Raw genomic sequence first — 19117 nt, forward strand, 5'->3', positions numbered from 1 at the left:
ATAACCTTCTCATTTTCCAGATGAAGATTCTAAGTCCCAGAAAGGGAGACTAGTCTTCCATATTGTAGGATGCAAAGCCAGGACTTCACTATAATCCCTACCCTGGCATAGTATTTTAGTTGTGTGACCTTGAGCAAGTCCCCTAGACTCTTTGAACCCCAGATTCCCATCTATAAATAAGTACCAGTCATGGAATCAGGAAACTAGAATTTGAATTCTTTATCTAACACCTACTAGCTGTGTAACCATGGGTCTCTATACATGGGGGTAATAAAATATCTTAATCATCCCCTTCATAGAATCCCTGTGAGAAAAGTGCTATAAAAATGGACACCCTTGTAATTACCTACCTCATAACATCACTGCACTAAATTCAGTTCTACAAATGCATATTCAATGCCTACCATTTGTTGTGCTAGCCCCTGGAAGAGATATAAAGTTTAGCTAAGAAACAGTACCTGCCCTCATGAAATTTGTCTAATCAGGTCAAAAAGATAGCATATGGGGGCAGCCAGGTGTCACACTAGATAAAGCACTGGCCCTGGATTCAGGAGGACTTGAGTTCAAATCCGGCCTCAGATACTTGACACCTACTTAGCTGTGTGACCCTGGGCAAGTCACTTAACCCTCATTGCCCTGCCCCCCCCCCCGCAAAAAAAGAAAAGGAAAGGAAAGATAGCATATGTGAAATGAGCATTAACTAAATGTATGCTGCTATTACTCTCACTATTATTAGGAAGCAAAACGCTCATGATTAAAAAAGCCTCCTAAATGAAAATAAACTATTATAGACTTTATGGGCTCTCAATCATTCCCTCATAGGTGAGCGGAACACCGAAATCGAAGATGGCAATGAAGAGGCCCATGAAGTGGAGAAGATCTTGACACACAAAGGATTTGTCAGAGAAACCTATGACTACGACATTGCTCTCATCAAGTTAAAGAACCCCATCCGGTTCCGAAGGAATGTAGCTCCTGCGTGCTTACCAGAAAAGGACTGGGCTGAGGCCGTTCTGATGAATCAGAAAACGGGCATCGTCAGTGGCTTTGGACGCATCCATGAGAAAGGCCGCACTTCCACTATACTCAAAATGCTGACAGTTCCCTATGTTGATCGGAACACATGCAAGTTGTCCAGTTCCTTCACCATCACCTCCAACATGTTCTGTGCTGGCTATGACAACATGCCTGAAGATGCCTGTGAGGGAGACAGTGGCGGCCCCCACGTGACCAAGTTTAAGGACACTTATTTTGTCACTGGAATTGTCAGCTGGGGAGAAGGATGTGCTAGGAAGGGAAAATATGGAGTCTACACAAAAGTCACTGCCTTCCTTGGATGGATAAAGAAATCCATGAAAACAAAGAAAGTTCTGTAGAACTGGCTGAGGCTTCTGTAGCAGTGGTCTGTTCCCCTTTCTAACCCTTTGTTTGGCTAAAAGCTTCCTCTATAGGTTAGTTCCATTTACTACAGAATGTTCTGATTAAAAAGAATTCTACTCAAGTGATCTTCCGGTAGCGTTGGGGGTGTGTTTTATGCTCCTCTTCTGTGGTTAGGGTTCCAGGTCTCAAAAGGGAAGATTCAGTACAACTCCAAATCTCCCTGAAGCAATATCATTGTTCTGATTCCACTTCAGGTCCTCCTTTAGTTACTAAATTGCCATTTGGTCTGCTGTTGACACGGGTTTTCTCTTACTCAATCTGAAGCAGTAAAATTCCTGTCTAGACAACTCGTCCTCACCTCGCCCTTGCCAGCTTGGATATATTTTCTTTTAGAAACCCCATCACATTTTGCTAGAAATCTAGGATATCCTGACTGTTCCTCCTGTTTCATAAGAAGTGCTATTTTAAAAGAAAATTAAAACATTTTGTATTAGCAGAGTCTTTTTTTCTTTATTTGATGATGTTTTGTTTAACCAGGAAAATATGGAGGTCCTATAGGGTAGGTCATTTTGTTGTTTGGTCATTTCAGTTGTGTGTGACTCTTTGTGATCCCATTTAGGGCTTTCTTGGCAAAGATACGGTGTCGATTACCATATCCTTCTCCAGATCATTTTACAGATGAGGAACCAAGGGAAACAGGGCTAAGTAACTTGCCCAGGGTCACACAGCTAGTAAGTGTTTGAAGTCAGATTTGAACTCAGGAAGATGAATCTTCCTGACTCTAGGCCTGCTACACTATCTACTTTGCCACCTAGCTGCCCCTTAGGGTAGATCATAGCAGGGTCACATGAAGGAATTTCATTGTTACAAGCACAAAAAATATAGGAAGAAGAGACATTTTCCCCTATCACTTTCCACCAATGTTTCTGGTGAGCTTAGCTTTCTATCAGCATCAGGCTTAATTTGAGGATATAAGTAGTACCCACTGCTGCTCCAGACACAACAGAGCAGCTACAGAAAATCCTAATGCCTCAGGCCTCTGTTTGGCATATCTCACACCAACTGTGAGCAAATTAAGGGAAATCAGGTGAAGTCAACAAGTACTTGTTAAAAACCTACTACAGGGCAGCTAGGTAACACAGCAGATAAAGCACCAGCCCTGGATTCAAGAGGACCTGAGTTCAAATCTGCCCTCAAACACTTGACATTTACTAGCTGTGTGACCCTGGGCACTTAACCCTCATTGCCCTGCAAAAAACAAAAACAAAACAAACAAACAAACAAAAACCTACTATGTACCAGGAACTATACTAATCTCAGGGGATAAAAAGAATGGCAAAAATCCTGTACATACAAAGATCTTGCAATCCAATAGGGAGCTGAATGGGAACTTCTAGTCAGGCCCAAGCCCAGCTGAGTATCCTCAAATTGGACAGTGATCCCAACCAAGCTGCCCAGGGTGAGTATGGTCTTGGTTGATTACCAGTATTATTTTATCCATTCTGCCCATAAGAATAACAATTTCTGACCTATTATAAAATTGTAGGTGAAACCTATTCCGTGTTTTTGTAAAGCAAGCAGTTCTTGAAGCTGTATAACGTGATTAGGCTTTAAAGACCCCAACTAGACCCCAAGTACTTTGTCTCTTTGGTACCATTTCTTATATGACCGATCCTGCAATTCCCACCATGTAAAAATTATTGCTTTGGGTTAGGTATTAAAGATAAGGACAATGTGTTTTTTTTGTTTGTGCGGGGCAATGAGGGTTAAGTGACCTGCCGAGGGTCACACAGCCAGTGTCAAGTATGAGGATGGATTTAAACTCAGGTCCTTCTGAATCCAGGGCCAGTGCTTTATCTACTGTGCTACCTAGCTGCCCCAACAATGTCTTTTAAAGGACACTTTTAACTTTGATGTAAGTTACCAAAGGGAAATCTGTCCATATTATTGTGGACTAATTTCTTAGAATTAGAACCATAGAACTCTCTGGAAGGAAGAAGACAGATTATCCAATCTAAGCATTTGATAGATGAGGACAGAATTAAAATTACTATATATGCTGAGACTAGGATTTTTCCCAAGGTGCCAACGCAGGGGTTCTTTACTTTGGGTGCATTAACTTAGTTTAAATTTTTTTTAGATAACTATTTCAATATTCCTTTTGTGATCCTATATATTTTACCTTAAACACTTATATAGCATTATTCTGAGAAGGGATCAATAGATTTCACCAGACTACCAAGGGGTTCCATAACACCAAAAAAAAGTTAAGAATCCTGTTTTCAAGGATAGGCTACCGCAGTACCAAGTGCTAAACCAGTCATTTTATAGTCTTCTGGGCCCCTGTTCATACCCCCAAATAAAGTGAATTTGTCTTTACCACAAGAATCCCCAGTTATATAGCTTCTGGATGAAGCTACAGAATTGTTTAGCTGACATCTAGGAAAGCATTGAGTACCTGGCTCTGAAAAAACTAAGATGCAGGACAGATAAGTATCAGTGGAGAGAGTAAGAGGAACATCCCAGTTACAAATCTTGGGTGGTTGGGGACAGCATAGAGTGGACTGAGGAAGGGAGGTAAGATGTTTTAATATAGAGCTAGAAGACAGGAGAGCTAGGGGACAGATAGGCTGAGGGTCCCCTGATAGTAAGACCTGGTCTTGGACAAGAGGATACTTTGGAGAAGAGACTGAAAGAGAGGGAAAGACAAACAATATAAGTCCTAATACTAAGTCAAACTTCTACTTAATTTTACCTAGAGTGAGCCTACAGGAAATTCCTAAGGATCCCAAAGAAGCTAAACAATAAGAAAATCACAACTCATACTCTCCAAGCAGATGATCTGATAGCAAGGTCCAGTAGAAAGAACTAGGGATAACCTGACCCTTGTTCTGATACACTGAGTTGTCTTGCTAGACCAAGCTCTAAAAAGCAGGGTGATAAAACCTATCCTTGGATGCCATGAGAATGCTCTAGAGCACAAATGGTTTTTTGTTTGTTTTTAATGGAATACGAAATACGGCATAATGGCTGAACAATGAAATTTCATATTGCAGAGGCAAGGCCAAAGGCCCATTTATTGGTATAGAAATAGAATGAAAAACTCAAGATTCTTAAATTTTGATGCATATCTCCATTTTTTGCTTTAAGGAGAATAGGAATAAGTACAAGACCTATGATGTCAGTGGTATAAGAAACTCAGAGTTGAGAAAACTCCTGCTATTGTTGTAGGTCTGTACCATCAATTCCACTTAGATTCTTAGATGGTTGTCTAAAGCGCTGAGAGATCAGGTGTTTGGCCCAGGGTCATACAGCTAAGATGTCAGAGACACAACTTGAACACAGGTCCTCCTCACTCCAAGGCCAGCCAGGCTGCTTCATGAACTATGCCACATTTCATTTGTTTTAAATAATTCAGCTAACTGATCATAGCTTTTTACAGCCATAAAACCCTGGTTCTGGCCCCAAAACTTTTAGTTTAACTAGAGAAGGGATCTCTAAACTATTTTTATCAAGAAGCTCTCTCAGTAAACATTTTTTGAGTGTGTATCCCCAGTGTATGGATATTTACTTATTTATAAATCACATGCATTACTACTATATTAATAATTATATTAAAATTTTAATATTATATATCATAGAATAGATAAAATGTTAAGTGATACAAAAATGATATATCAATAAAAATACATTCAATGAAAACAATGTTTTGACCATGCTTCATTATTTTTGAAAATATTCATATAACATTTGTTGATGCAGCTATTTCAAAGTCTGGTCATAAAACGTAGTTTATTTTGATTCATAGTTTTAACAGCTGTCAGCTGAAAAAGATACCTCACAAATAGTCCTAGATCCAAGTGGAAGAAATGCATCATTGACTGCCCTTGCTAAATCACGGAGGTCATTTTTCAATCTCATCCAACATTGATATAAAAGTCTTTGTTGAAATGCAGTCTATTTCTATCTTCTCTGATGTCGATTGACTATTCTTGCAAACTAATTAGAAGATATTGCATTTTCATATTTTTAACAAATGGATTCAAAACCCACAGAAGCTCTTCATTTGGAAGACTTTTAAATAGACCAGAATAGTCTGCTTCCAAGATTTTTGAATATACAAGTGAGAGAATATTTTATAAGTGCCTCATTTAACCTTATTTTGAACAATTCAGAAAGGAGAAAGTAAGTATATAGAACGAGAGGGTGGTCAATACTGTCAGATGCTAGAGAGAAGTCAAGGAGGATGGGATTAAGAAAAAGCAACCAGATTTGACAATTAAGAGATCATCAGCTGGGGCAGCAACTGTGTCACAGTTGATAGAACACTAGGTAGAGAGTCAGGAAGACCTGAGTTCAAATTTGACCTCAGATTTTTACTAGATGTGTGAACCTGGTCAAGTCACTTAACTTTGTTTGCCTCAGTTTCCTCATCTGACAAATGAGCTGGAGAAGGAATTAGCAAACCACTTCAGTGTCTTTGCCAAGAAAACCCCCAAAGGGGTCATAAAGAGTTGCACATGACTGAAAAACAGCTAAATGGCACAAGTGGTGGGCAAGTCACAATCTCCATCTGCATCAGTTTCTTCAACTGAAAAGTGGGGATAATAACAGCACCTAGCTCCCAGAGATGTTGCAAAGATCAAATGAGATAATATTTATAAAACACTTAGCACAGCAAGTGCTATAATAAATGCTTGCTTCTTTCTATCTTTCCATTGGTAATTTTGAAGAGAGCAGTTTCAGCTGAGTAAAGAGTCAAAGATGACAAGGAAATTGAGGATCAGAAGAATTAGAAAATTGAGGACACCCTCAACAGAAATAGGGGAGTTTAGAAGAGAGGTGATTTTGGAGAGGGAAAATAATGTAATAAGGTATTCAGTGCAAATCACAGTTCATCCATGCCTACTTATTTTGTGCCACTCACTTTCACACACATGCACATATACATACATATATACATACATACACACACACACAAGTTGGTGGTTGGGGTAGGGGGATATTTTCCATCAAACATTGCCTTGCAACCCAGAGTCCCCCTGCTGAGAGGATCCTGGAGCATCTATGAATTGAGGTGGATAAAAGAGTGTTAGGATGCTAAGGGGTAAGAAAGAATTTTGCTTGTGCAGCTCCTGCAGATTGTAATCACCATAAGCAACTAACACTTGTAGATCTACAGGAGGTCAGTTTGAGAAGGGATGGAGATGGGAAGTTCCAAGGGAAAAGCTAATCAGTTTAGTTATATTCAGTTTAAGATGTCTCCAGGACATCCAGTTTCCAAAGTCTAATGGGCAATTGGTTATATGGGACCTTAATGTTAAAGATCATACTATAGGGGCAGCTAGATGGCACAGTGGATAGAGCACCGGCCCTGGAGTCAGGAGTACCTGAGTTCAAATCCGGCCTCAGACACTTAACACTTACTAGCTGTGTGACCCTAGGCAAGTCACTTAACCCCAATTGCCTCACTAAAAAAAAAAAAAAAGAAAAGAAAAAAGAAAGATCATACTATAAAAAAACAAACAAACAGAAGAGAAACAGGTCATATACTTGTCACGGTTATGGATAATCTTAACCAAACAAGAAAAAGAGGTAATTACAAAAGAAAATAGATAAAAATTGATTACTTTGAACTGAAAAGCTTAACACAGACAAAATTAATGCTTTTAGGACAAGAAGAGAAGTGGTCAAATAGTGGGGAAAAACCTTTGTATCAGATTTCTCTGATAAAGGTTGGGTATCCAAGATATACAAGCACTTAATAAATATATATATCTATATGACCAATAACTATTAGTTCTGAATTTCTCTACGTTTTTAACAGATTACTGCAACACCCTGTAATTTCTCTCTCTGCTTCAAGTCTCTTGACTACTCCAATTTATTATATTCACTGTTGCTAATTTTTCTTAAGAGTAGATTTGGCTATATGGCTCTGATTCAATGGATTGGCGAAAGGTGGGCCAGTCATGTAGTGAGAGTGAGGAATTAGCTTCCTATTTCCTGTAAAATGTAATATAAAGTCAAATTAGCTTTCAAAACCCTACACAGGGGCAGCTAGATGGCGCAGTGGTAAAGCACCGGCCCTGGATTCAGGAGTACCTGAGTTCAAATCCGGCCTCCGACACTTGACACTTACTAGCTGTGTGACCCTGGGCAAGTCACTTAACCCTCATTGCCCTGCAAAAAACAAAAACAAAACAAAAACAAAACAAAAACAAAACAAAAACCCTACACAACCTAGCCCCAACCTGCTTTTCCAGATTTACTGGACATTACTTCCCCTTCTATACTCTGTGATCCAGACAAATTGGTCTTTTTTTTTTCCATTCCTCACTCATGATACTTCATTTCCCATCTCCATGCTTTTTTTTGGGGGGGGGGGGCGGGGGGCAGGGCAATGAGGGTTAAGTTACTTGCCCAGGGACACACAGCTAGTAAGTGTCAAGTGTCTGAGGCTGGATTTGAACTCAGGTCCTCCTGAATCCAGGGTCAGTGCTTTATCCACTGTGCCACCTAGCTGCCCCCTCCATGCTTTTTTACTGGCTGTCCCCCATGCCTGGAATACATTCCCTCTTTACTCCTGTCTCATAGGGTCTTTCTCTTCCATTAAATTCCAGCTAAGACATTATCTTCTGCATGAAGTCTTTCCTGATGGCACCAATTTCTGGTGTTTTCTCTCCTGTGATATATTGTATTTATCTACTTTGTGTTCATATGTGTACAAATATAACTTTATAGTTGTGGTTTATATATAATTATATATACTTGTCTTCATCATTAGAATTTAATCCAATGGCAAGTAGAGATTGTTTCATTTTTTGTACTTATATACCCAGAAACAAGCACAATGTTTAGCACATAGTAAGAGCTTAATAAATTCTTGTTGATCAGTTGATTGAAGATGGGGAAGACAGAATGGCATATTCTAGAGAAGAGGTTGGATTCACTTCTTGGTGGGGTTTTTTGGGGGGGTTGTTTGGTTTTGGTTTTTGTTTTTTGTTTGTTTGTTTTTGCAGGCCAATGAGGGTTAAGTGACTTGCCCAGGGTTACACAGCTAGTAAGTGTCAAGTGTCTGAGTTCAGATTTTAACTCAGGTCCTCCCAAATCCAGAGCTGGTGCTTTATCCACTGTGCCACCTAGCTGCCCCTCACTTCTTGTTTTTCCACTAAATGTGGCAACCCTAAGCAATTTTTTTTAACATTTCCTTTCACTAATACACATTCAAAAGTATCTGCTTTCTCTAAATCAAAATAGTAATGTATACTAGAGGAAGAGAGGAAGAAGAAAAAGAAAAGAAGGAGGAGAAGGAAAAGGAAAGGAGGAAGAGGAGAACAAGAATAAGAAGAAGAAAAAAAGAAAAAGAAGTCATTATCAAAAATAGATCCCCTAACTTATTTTCCCAGGATTTGTGTATAGTTTGCATTTTACATAATATTGCTAAGCAAACTTTAAAAGTCCTAGTACAAAGACCTCAAACAGGGTCATTACAGGCATAAAACTCCCACATAAACAAGGTAATACAGAAAAATCAATATTAATCAAGGTGAGTATTCCATTTCCCAGAATGCTATTAAGAAATCATTGGCAAAGGTAGTTTGACTCATACTCATTTTGAAAGATAATTAAATATTTTTAATGTACCCATTTCTCCCTGATTTTTTAATAGTAAGATTTTTTTTCAAAGTGAAGCAGGTAAGTTGCTTTGTGTCTCAAAGCCCCAGTTAATTCATCTACAAAACAAGGATATCCGCCCTACCTCCCTCAAAAAATTATAGTAAGAGGGGCAGCTAGGTAGCACAGTAGATAAAGCACTGGCCCTGGATTCAGGAGGACCTGAGTTCAAATCTGGCCTCAGACACTTGACACTTACTAGCTGTGTGACCCTGGGCAAGTCACTTAACTCTCATTGCCCCACAAACAAACAAACAAAAAATTATAGTAAGGAATAAATAACCTGCATACTAATATATGTAAAATCTATTGCTAACTATAAAGTATTATACAAAGTGTCATTAGAATTTCATCACATCTGATCCAACCATTCTGGAAAACAATTTGGAACTATGCCCAAAAGGCTATAAATTTGTGCCCTTTGATCCAGCGATACCACAACTAGGTCTATATCCCAAAAAGATTTTTTAAAAGGTAAAAGGACCTATTTTTTCCAAAATAATTATAGCAGCTCTTTTTGTGGTGGCCAAGAATTTGGATGCCCATCAATTAATGAATGTCTGAACCATATGATTGTAATGGAATACTATTGTCCTATAAGAAATGACGAGATGGATAGTTTCAGAAAAACGTGGGAAGACTTATATAAACTGATGGAAAGTGAAATAAGCAGAACCAGGAGAACATTGTATACAGCAACAGCAATAATGTAATGATGCTCAACCATGAATGACAGCTATTCTCAGCAATACAATGATCCAAGACAATTACAAAGGACTTATGATGAAAAATGCTTTCCACATCCAGAGTAAGAACTGATGAAATCTTAGTAGAGATCAAAGCATACTTTTTAAAATTTTATTTTTCTTGGGGGTCTTTTTGATCTGTATTTTCTTTTATGACATGACTAATATGGAAATATGTTTTATGTGACTGCACATGTATAATCCATATAAAATTGTTTGCCTTCCCAAGGAGTGAGGAGGGGAAGGAGAAAATTTGGAACACAAAATTTAAAAAACACAAATGTTAAGCAGTGTTTTACATGTAATTGGAAAAAATAAAATATATTTTTAAAAGAATTACATCACAGAAACAATACAAAGGATGCCATTAAAGGCTTGCATGAATGGAAAAGAAGATGGGCCAGTCATGTGGTAAGAGTGTGAGAGATAATTGATGTGCAGCCCAAGTCCTTCACTGGTTTCCACAAAATGATGAGGTATGCTTTGAAGTACATTGGCTTGGTCCCCTGTAGCAGATTTACAGGAGGGCATAGACAAGAGGAACAAAGAACAAAATGGCATAGGGAAAAGGGTGGGTACCATATTTATCTGTGGAGTCAGTACCATCCTAGATATAGCATAATAACAATGAGCTTCCTTTTGCCTTTAGTATTTGTTGGAATTCTTCCTGGAAAAACAATATCTAAACAGTAAACTCTACATGTGACTCCTGAGAGATATGAATGGCAACCATAAAGAGTTGGTGCTTATGAAACAAACTGAGTGTTCCAGCACCCAAAGAGTCAGTCCCTTGGCAGTCCTCAGCAACCAATGTATAAAAGAATAAAAAAGCAATCCTCATTTGCTGCTAAGTGGCACAGTAGATAGAATGCTGGGCCTGGAGTCGGGAAGACAAAAGTTCAAATCCAGCCTCACACACTTATTAGCCATGTGAATTTGGGCAAATAACTGATCTCTGCTTGCTTCAGTTTCCTTTTCTGTAAAATGGAGATACTAATAGTACCTACCTCCCAAGGGTTATTGTGAGGATCAAATGAGATAATAATTGTAAAGCACTTAGCACAATGCCTGGCCCATAGTCAATTCTGTGCAAATATAATATAATAAGGTACCTTCTTGTTAACATTATATGATGGTCATAATGTTCATCTCTATTTTGGGACTGAATGTCATATACAAGAAACTGAAGCATAGTGAAGAGAAACACAGGAAGGTCTTTGGTAGATAAGGACAAGAAAACCTACTTAATATACTCAGAATTTGAGGGAACATCATGTATATGTCCAAGAGTTGGATATGCTAGAGGAAAGGGGTATGCAGCTTAGGATACAACTTGAATGGAGGATTTTGATATTTGTTTGTTCTCCCTGCAGTGTTTTGTTCACAGTCAAAGGGGTGGCTACAGCATATAGTTTTAAAAATCAAAGTGTTGGGGGCAGCTAGGTGGCACAGTGGATAAAGCACTGGCCCTGGATTCAGGAGTACCTGAGTTCAAATCTGACCTCAGTCACTTGATGCTTACTAGCTGTGTGACCCTGGGCAAGTCACTTAACCCCCATTTCCCCGCAACAACAACAACAAAAAAAAATCAAAGTGTTATAGTGATGCATTAGGGAAATTTTGAAATGGTCTTTCTGATATACTCAAATCTATTCAAATTTTCACTGGAGTATTTTAGGCATATTTTTTACCCAATCTACTCCTTTTATTTTAATACATTTTATTTATTTAATTAAGTATTTACAATTATATATTTTTTAATTTTAACATTAATTTTTAAAAATTTTGAATTACAAATTCTCTTCCTCCCATCTGTTCCCCCACACTCTTTGAGAAGGCAAGCAATATGATATTGATCACGCATGTGAAGTCATGCAGAACATATTTCCATATTAGCTATGTTGCCAAAGAAAACACACACACATACACCACAAAAATAAAGTGGAAAACATATGATTCAATCTGCCTTTAGAGTTCATCAGTTCTCTCTCTGGAGATGGATAGCATTTTTCATCATGGGTCCTCCAGAATCATCTTGGATCATTGTCTTGATCAGAGTAGTTAAACCTTTCACAGTTAATTATCATTACAATATTGTTGTTACTATGCACAATGTTCTCCTGCTTCTGCTCACTTCATTTCGCATCAGTTCATATAACTCTTCTCAGGTTTTTCTGAAAGCCTCTTGCTCATCATTTCTTACAGAACAATAGTATTTCATCATAATCATATACCACAACTTGTTGAGCTATTCCCCTTGGACAGATTTTAAGAAAGAAAACCTTAGAAGAGTTTAGAGGGGAGTGATTATGATGATTAAAGGGTTAGAGAATAAGATCCACATGGAAATATCTTAGGAAATAGGACTATTTATCCATGAAATAAGATTTATAGCTTAACAACAAACATTTGTTTTGCAGATTATGGCACAGATTGTGCAGTAGACTTGGAGTCAAGAAGACTGATTTACACATAAATTGATGGTGATATAAAAATTATACTATCTTAGAGGTGGAAATATGCTTAGCAATAATATAATTTTAGAGTTGCAAAGGACCTTTGAGGTAATTTAGCCCAACTCATCTTACAGATGAAGAAATGGAGGCCCAATGAGGTGAGTGAAATGACTTGGCCACAGTCAGTATCAGAGCCTGGGGTAGTTCTTGGGTCTCTTGACCCTCCAATCCATCGTTCTTTCTATTAGGCCAATGGAATCTCTTCAAGTATGTTGCTGTTGTCATTCAGTCATTTTCAGTCATGTCTGACTCTTTGTGAGCCCATTTGGGGTTTTCTTGGGAAAGATACTGGAGTGGTTTGCCATTTCCTTTTCCACTTCATTTTACAGATGAGGAAACTGAGGTAAATAGGGTTAGGTGACTTGTCAAGAGTCACATAGCTAGTAAGTATCTGAAGCCAGATTTGAATTCAAGAAGATAAGTCTTCCTGGCACTCTATCCACTTCACCACCAAGCTGCCCAACCTTTAAGAATGAGGATCCCACAAAATTAATATCTGCTTGCTGCATAAATAGATGATTAATTCAATCCAATAAGCATTTGATAATATTAACATAATGTTAGGCACCATACTCTGTCCTTGGGAAACAAAGACAAAAATGAAACAATTCTGTCCTCAAGGAGTTCACATTCTAGCGAAGAAGAACACACGTAAATAACCAAATACCTACAGCACAATGGGGAGGTAGTCTTAGAGAAGAAAACTCCAGCAACTGTGGGAACTAGGAAAAGACTTCCTATAGAAGCTTCCACTTAGGCTGAGTTTTGAAGGAAACCACAATAAGGTGTAGATGAGATGGGGAGGGGTGCATTTCAGGAAGGGGGCACTGACAAAGGCACAGAGATGGGAGATAAAATGTTATGTACAGCAAGCAATATGTAGTCCAGTTTAACTGAAAAATAGAGTAGGTGAAAGAGTAATACGCAATAAGCTTGGAAAGGTAAGTTTGAAGCCTAGGTTGTAAAGGGACCAAAGAGGGGAGTTTTAATTTTGTCCTCAGGATAAAGGAGTCATTGGAACTTTCTGGGTATTTCTTTTTTTAATCATAAAAGTATTTTATTATTTTCTAGTTACATGTAAAGATAGTTTTCAACATTTGTTTTTATAGGATTTTGAGTTCCAAATTTTTCTCCCTCCCTCCCTCCTTCCACAAGACAGAAAGCAATCTGATATAGGTTATAGATGTACAATCACATTAAACTTATTTATGCATTAGTCATGTTGTGAAAGAAGAATCAGAACGCGAGGGAAAAAACCTCAAAAAAGCAGAACAAAACAAAAAAAAGTAGAAACAGTATGGTTCAATCTGCATCCAGATTCCATAGTTCTTTTTTCTGGATGTGGAGAACATTTTCCATCATGAGTCCTTTGGAAATGTCTTGGATCATTGTATTGATGAGGAAAGCTGTCTCTCATAGCTGATCATCACACAATATTGCTGTTACAATGTTCTCCTAGTTCTACTCACTTCATTTAGCATCAGTTTGGGTATTTCTTAAAAGTAAAAAGCTACTATGAATGCAGCATTGCTTCCCAATGGATCTGTATCTTGAGAATCAAAACATATATTTGAAAAATAGTAATTCATAAATTTGGGAGTGATTTTTTTGGAGGGGGGGTTAAATAATAGTTTTTATTTTACAGGAAAGTAGTCTAAGATTCCAGGATATGATTTTTCTAAGACATGTTAAAGAGACAATGATTCTTCTCTCTAAAATACATTTTTAGAAATGGATTTTTGTGAATACTTGCCAATGCAGTACCAGAGATCATTTGTTGATAAGCATTTATTGAGTTTCTACTAATGTCATATGGGGGATATGAAGAAGAATTAAAACACAATTCCTGCTGTCATGGAACTTAAACTGCAGTAGGGAAGGTAATGTAAGTACAGATTTTATAATACAAGGTATAATATAAAAGGAAAAGATTGTATATTACAATATTATATTGTACATTTTTTAAAAAAGATGTAGATGAAACGGTGACCATATAATGAGCAGGGAGGGGCAGGGGAGGATTGGCCAGTGAGCCAAGTCCTTCTGAGCATACCCAGAGTGCCACTGATGGAATTGGCCTATGTGGAAGAGGTCAGGAAGCCTGCTTCCTAGAGAGTTGTGGTGACTTGTACTGGAAAGACTTTAAAACATTCTGGAACTGGTTGCAGTCTGCTAACCATATTATATAGAGGGATCTTTTGGATCAGTTCCATAGCTGGAATAGAGGGGTACATTCAAAAGGTAATAAATGATGAGATTCTTGGCCATTCTCTTTGCCTTAACTGCCTCCAGAATAGTGGGCCTAGAGATAATTGAACATGTTCAAGACATATTATTATTAATCTATTTAGAGCTGAACTCCAGAAGATCTGAGTTCAAATCCTACCTTAGACTCTTATCAGTGATCCTGAGTAAGTCACTGACCTGTCTCAGCCTCAATTTCCTCATCAGTAAAATGGAAATAATAATAGCACCAACCTCCCAGGGTTGTTGTGAGGATGAAATGAGATATTTATAAAGCTCTTAAAATGCTTTATAGATTTTAGCTAGTATTATTATTAAAAGGAACCTTAGGTGGTATCAGCTTATTTGTTTTACTGAGTCATTTAATGGAACGGCTGGTTTATATATGGTTTTGAAAACCCTGTCTAGTTCTCCCACAGCCCACATGCTGAGAACCCCTACATTAGACCGTGCTGAACAATGATACACTGACATTCATTAACCTAAATTGTACAGATTTTTTTCCAGTTTATGTTTAATTATCAGGTCCTGTGGATATGCTGACATCAAGTGGCTGACATAAAGAATGAAAGCAATCTGAGCTGGGTTGACTGAAAACTGCTTATCCAGTTCCCAAGTCCAGGTAGAAAAAAAAAATAACAAAGCTGACCTAAACATGGGTTGAAATGGGAGCAACCATAAGAAATCAGAAAATCAACCCTTTTTCAAATAACAAAAATCTTGAATTTCAAGTTCTTTTAAGTCAAGGATGAAAAATACAACTGAGCTGTATAATCCACAACATTCTTATTAACACTGCACTGAGCCCAAAGAATAGTGTGAGTCCTATTCCTCCCACTCTATAAACTTTGGCCACATTTATAGAAGGGTCTTGGAACACTTGGCTTGGACCTAATAACTTCACTTGATTACTCCGGTTCAGAGGAATATTCTCTTAGGAAATGCTTCATTAGTATTAGAAGGGAGGTTGAAATAGGAGACTCTCTCCTGATTTAAAAAAAAAAAAGCAAGAAGAGAATTGCCCAATTTGGGGATGACAAATATTGACATTTTTGTACATAGGTACAAATACTGCCACCAGCAGCTTTGGCAGGCATTGCAAGGGGAAGACAAGAAAGAGAACAGGGCAAGGAGGGCTTTATCTGAGATCTGCTTCTTTGGTATTTGGAGGGATTATGGAAAAACAGGCACACTAATACAATGTTGGTGAAACTCAATATTGATCCATCCAGCAATTTAGAAAGCAATTTAGAGTTATGCTAAAAACATAACTAAAGGGCAGCTAGGTGGCACAGTGTATAAAACACCAGCCCTGGATTCAGGAGGACCTGAGTTCAAATCTAGCCTCAGACACTTGACACTTACTAGCTGTGTAACCCTGGGCAAGTCACTTAACCCCCATTGCCCCACCCAAAAAAAAAAACCCACCTATAAAACAACCATTTCCTTTGAGCCACCGATCCCATAACTAGGCAGACTCCAAGGAGCTCAAAGAAAGAAAGATCAAATATACATCAAAATATGTATAACAGCATTTTTTAGTTGCAAAGTATTAGAAACAAACTAGATACTCATCAACTGGGGAATGCTACTAAACAAAAAAAAATTTTTTTTCTTTGTAATACAGAAGGGAAACTTATGCAACTTGTTTATTTAGACTTTTGTTTGTTCCACTCCAGGGAGCATGTGAGATAAAGCAGTGCCCTCAACTTTATCCCAAGTCAAATATAACCCTAGGCTAAGAGAAAGAGACAATTCATTACAAGAGCCAAATAAGAAAAAAAAATTGCCTGAGTCCTACATCTCATTATCAGATCTTTGAGTGAAACATTTGAATGTCTCACAGTTGTTGGTCTTTTTTCTCTTTGTAGTATTAAATGGACCACAAGAGCAATGAATTGACTTGTTTTTCCATTCCATCTTTCTTCCTTTCAATTTTTCTCTTTTCAGCCCTCTAACTTGAAAAACTTTAATCCAGTCATGGTTGGTCACTAAGAGTTGAATATCCTCTAATTCATAGTAGCTTATTAAGGGTAGCAGAACCAACTGAAATTTTGCCCCAACATGAGCTTTTCTTTGAACACTGCTTATTTTCATTAATGGGTAAGAATTTCATTCTTCTCCATTCATTAATTTGGTTTATTTAAATGTGGATAAAATTAGTCATTCTAATGTTAGTACCCTCTTAAGTTAATTTGACTGGAGCTGACTAGCAGGTAGTCTTGTCATTTTCTCTATCATCTAGGTGTTTTTCAGCTTATCTTCAGATCAACGGTATAGTAGAGATTCTTGCAAAAAATTCTTGCAAAAAAAGGTACAAAGGTATATTTACTGAGCTTTCATACAGGCTCTGCCAAACCCTTTATTAAATAAAATAAGACTGGTGGGTGTTGGCTAGATTCTACAAAAGTCAGCAATTAGTCTTAAGGAAATGTAATTTAGCATAAGAAAGATAACTATCTGGATACAAAGAAACCCAGTGGAATAAAAATAAAATGAGTAAACATTTGCATTAGGCATAGGTTTTACTAATATTTTAAAATTTGTATATAGAGGGTAAATGTCACAATAGCTAAGAAGAAAAATTAAGAAAGCAAGCTTTGGTGGTGCTCTTTGTAGGGGAAAAGGAAGGTAATGCAGTGAAATTGGAGAAAGAAGGGATCCTTACAGGTATATGTAGTCACATTAAATTAGGAAAACTAGGTCAGAGGAATTATTAGTTGTTTTGACTTTACAAAATAAGCAGAAAGATAAGAGTTGAGATGTTAACTAGGCCTAGGAAATTTAAAAATGATTAGTAAGATCAAAATATCCAAGAGTAATGTAGTTGCAAGAGAAGGGAAAAAAGAAATAATATAAATATATTAATTATCTATTGACTTATATTAGGATCCCCACTGAAAAGTCAGGAAAACTCTGCATGTGGAAATTATTAAGCTTCGCCTAATTTTATCTGGCTCTTGGAAAATTTTCTAAAATTAATTCTCTGTTGGGGACCTTTCCCTAGATATTAGGGATAGGAAATAGACCTGTGATTTTGCTACTAAAGAGAATTCCCAGGTGAGAAAACTCCCTCTCACAATTCAGGTGAATGTCTTCTTTGCAATTTATAGTTGTAGTGAATTGCCTAGGGCCCTTAGCCCTTAAGTGACTTGACTTTACATCTTTTAAAGTATCTAGCATTAATACCCTAAAAATCCACAAGATGGGTGTGCTGCTCCAGCAAAGGGGAAGTTTTTCTTTGTGGTCCAACCACATAATTAAATTTCACATCCTGGTTTAAAAAAAAAAAAAAGGCATGAGAAAACCAAAGAAACTCATTATAACACAATTATCTAATTTTAGAAAAAGAAAATATAGCAAAAATCTAGGAAGTGGGAGGAAAATGCAAATTTTCTATATTAATAAGTCACATGATTGGGAAATTTTTTTGAAATTTCTGATTAGAATCCAAAGAGAAATTGATGCCATGGATCAAAATACTAAGCCCACATGGAGGGCATAGTAACTCAGCAAAATTAAAAGAGGCAAGACAATGAGAAGAAAAATTCATTTTTCAAAAACCGAAAACACCCAAATGAGGGATACAAGATTATCCACAAATTATGGCATAACAGACACAAAGCAGACATTGGAAAAGTGAAAAAAAAAATTGAATGGTGGATTGAAAAGGTCCACTTTTCCTCTGATCATCTCTCTCATGCCCATATATCTGTCTCCCTCTTTCCATTTTTCTCTTTAAATATTCCTCTCTCTCTTGTTCTGTTTCTTTTTCCTAGATGACTCTCTCTGCTTCTGCTTTTCCTTGTCCTGGAGTTCTTCCCCCCATTCTTCCTTCTCTCCCTGAACTATTCACAATATGGAGTTGAAATAGTCTCTAATTTGTTGTATTTAAGTGGATGAATTTATTTTTTTAGTGATGAATTGAATTATTAAAAATTTCTCTATCCTCTCCTTTACTGACCCTTTCAATCAACTAATGAGCAAATATTTAATAAAGCATTTCTAAGTGCTAGGCACCATGCTAAGTATTGGGGATTTAGAAGAAAGGAAAGAAGTAATAATGTACAAAATGTAAGAAATCATGCTGGATAATTGTACTATATTTTAGAGGATCTAGGTAAGATGAGTAGCCTAGAAGACAAATAGATTAGCAAAATGATGGACACCATGACTAAAAATAATGTAAATAGAAAGAAAAAGAAAGTAAGGTAGAAAAAGAGGGAAAGAAGGGATAGAGAAATAGAGGAGAAAAAGAGGGGAAAGGAAGGAAAGAAGGAAGGAAGGAGGGAGGGAGGGAAGGAAGGAAGAAAGGAGGAAAGGAAGGAAGAAAGGAGGGAGGGAGGAAGGAAGAAAGGAAGGAAGGAAGGAAAGAAGGAAGGAAAGGAAGGAAGGAAGGAAAGGAAGCAAAGAAGGAAGGAAGGAAGGAAGGAAGGAAGGAAGGAAGGAAGGAAGGAAGGAAGGAAGGAAGGAAGGAAGGAAGGAAGGAAGCCCTGAACCTGCTTACATTCTAATGAAGAAGAAAATGTATATATAAATAGAACAATACAAGAT

The 19117-nt window shown here is 37.4% G+C and overlaps 1 protein-coding gene across 1 annotated transcript in view; it reads left to right on the forward strand.

Moving 5' to 3' along the window:
• The window catches only part of F10 (coagulation factor X), a 30000-nt gene extending 28122 nt beyond the window's left edge, over positions 1-1878 (forward strand). The window contains exon 8 of the mRNA XM_043990529.1: positions 823-1878. Within this exon, the coding sequence (XP_043846464.1) occupies positions 823-1376 (554 nt within the window). The 3' untranslated portion in view covers positions 1377-1878. The remainder of the gene's footprint in view (positions 1-822) is intronic.
• The last annotated feature ends 17239 nt before the right edge of the window (positions 1879-19117 follow it).

Source organism: Dromiciops gliroides, chromosome 3, assembly GCF_019393635.1.
Source record: "Dromiciops gliroides isolate mDroGli1 chromosome 3, mDroGli1.pri, whole genome shotgun sequence".
Taxonomy (NCBI): Eukaryota; Metazoa; Chordata; class Mammalia; order Microbiotheria; family Microbiotheriidae; genus Dromiciops; species Dromiciops gliroides.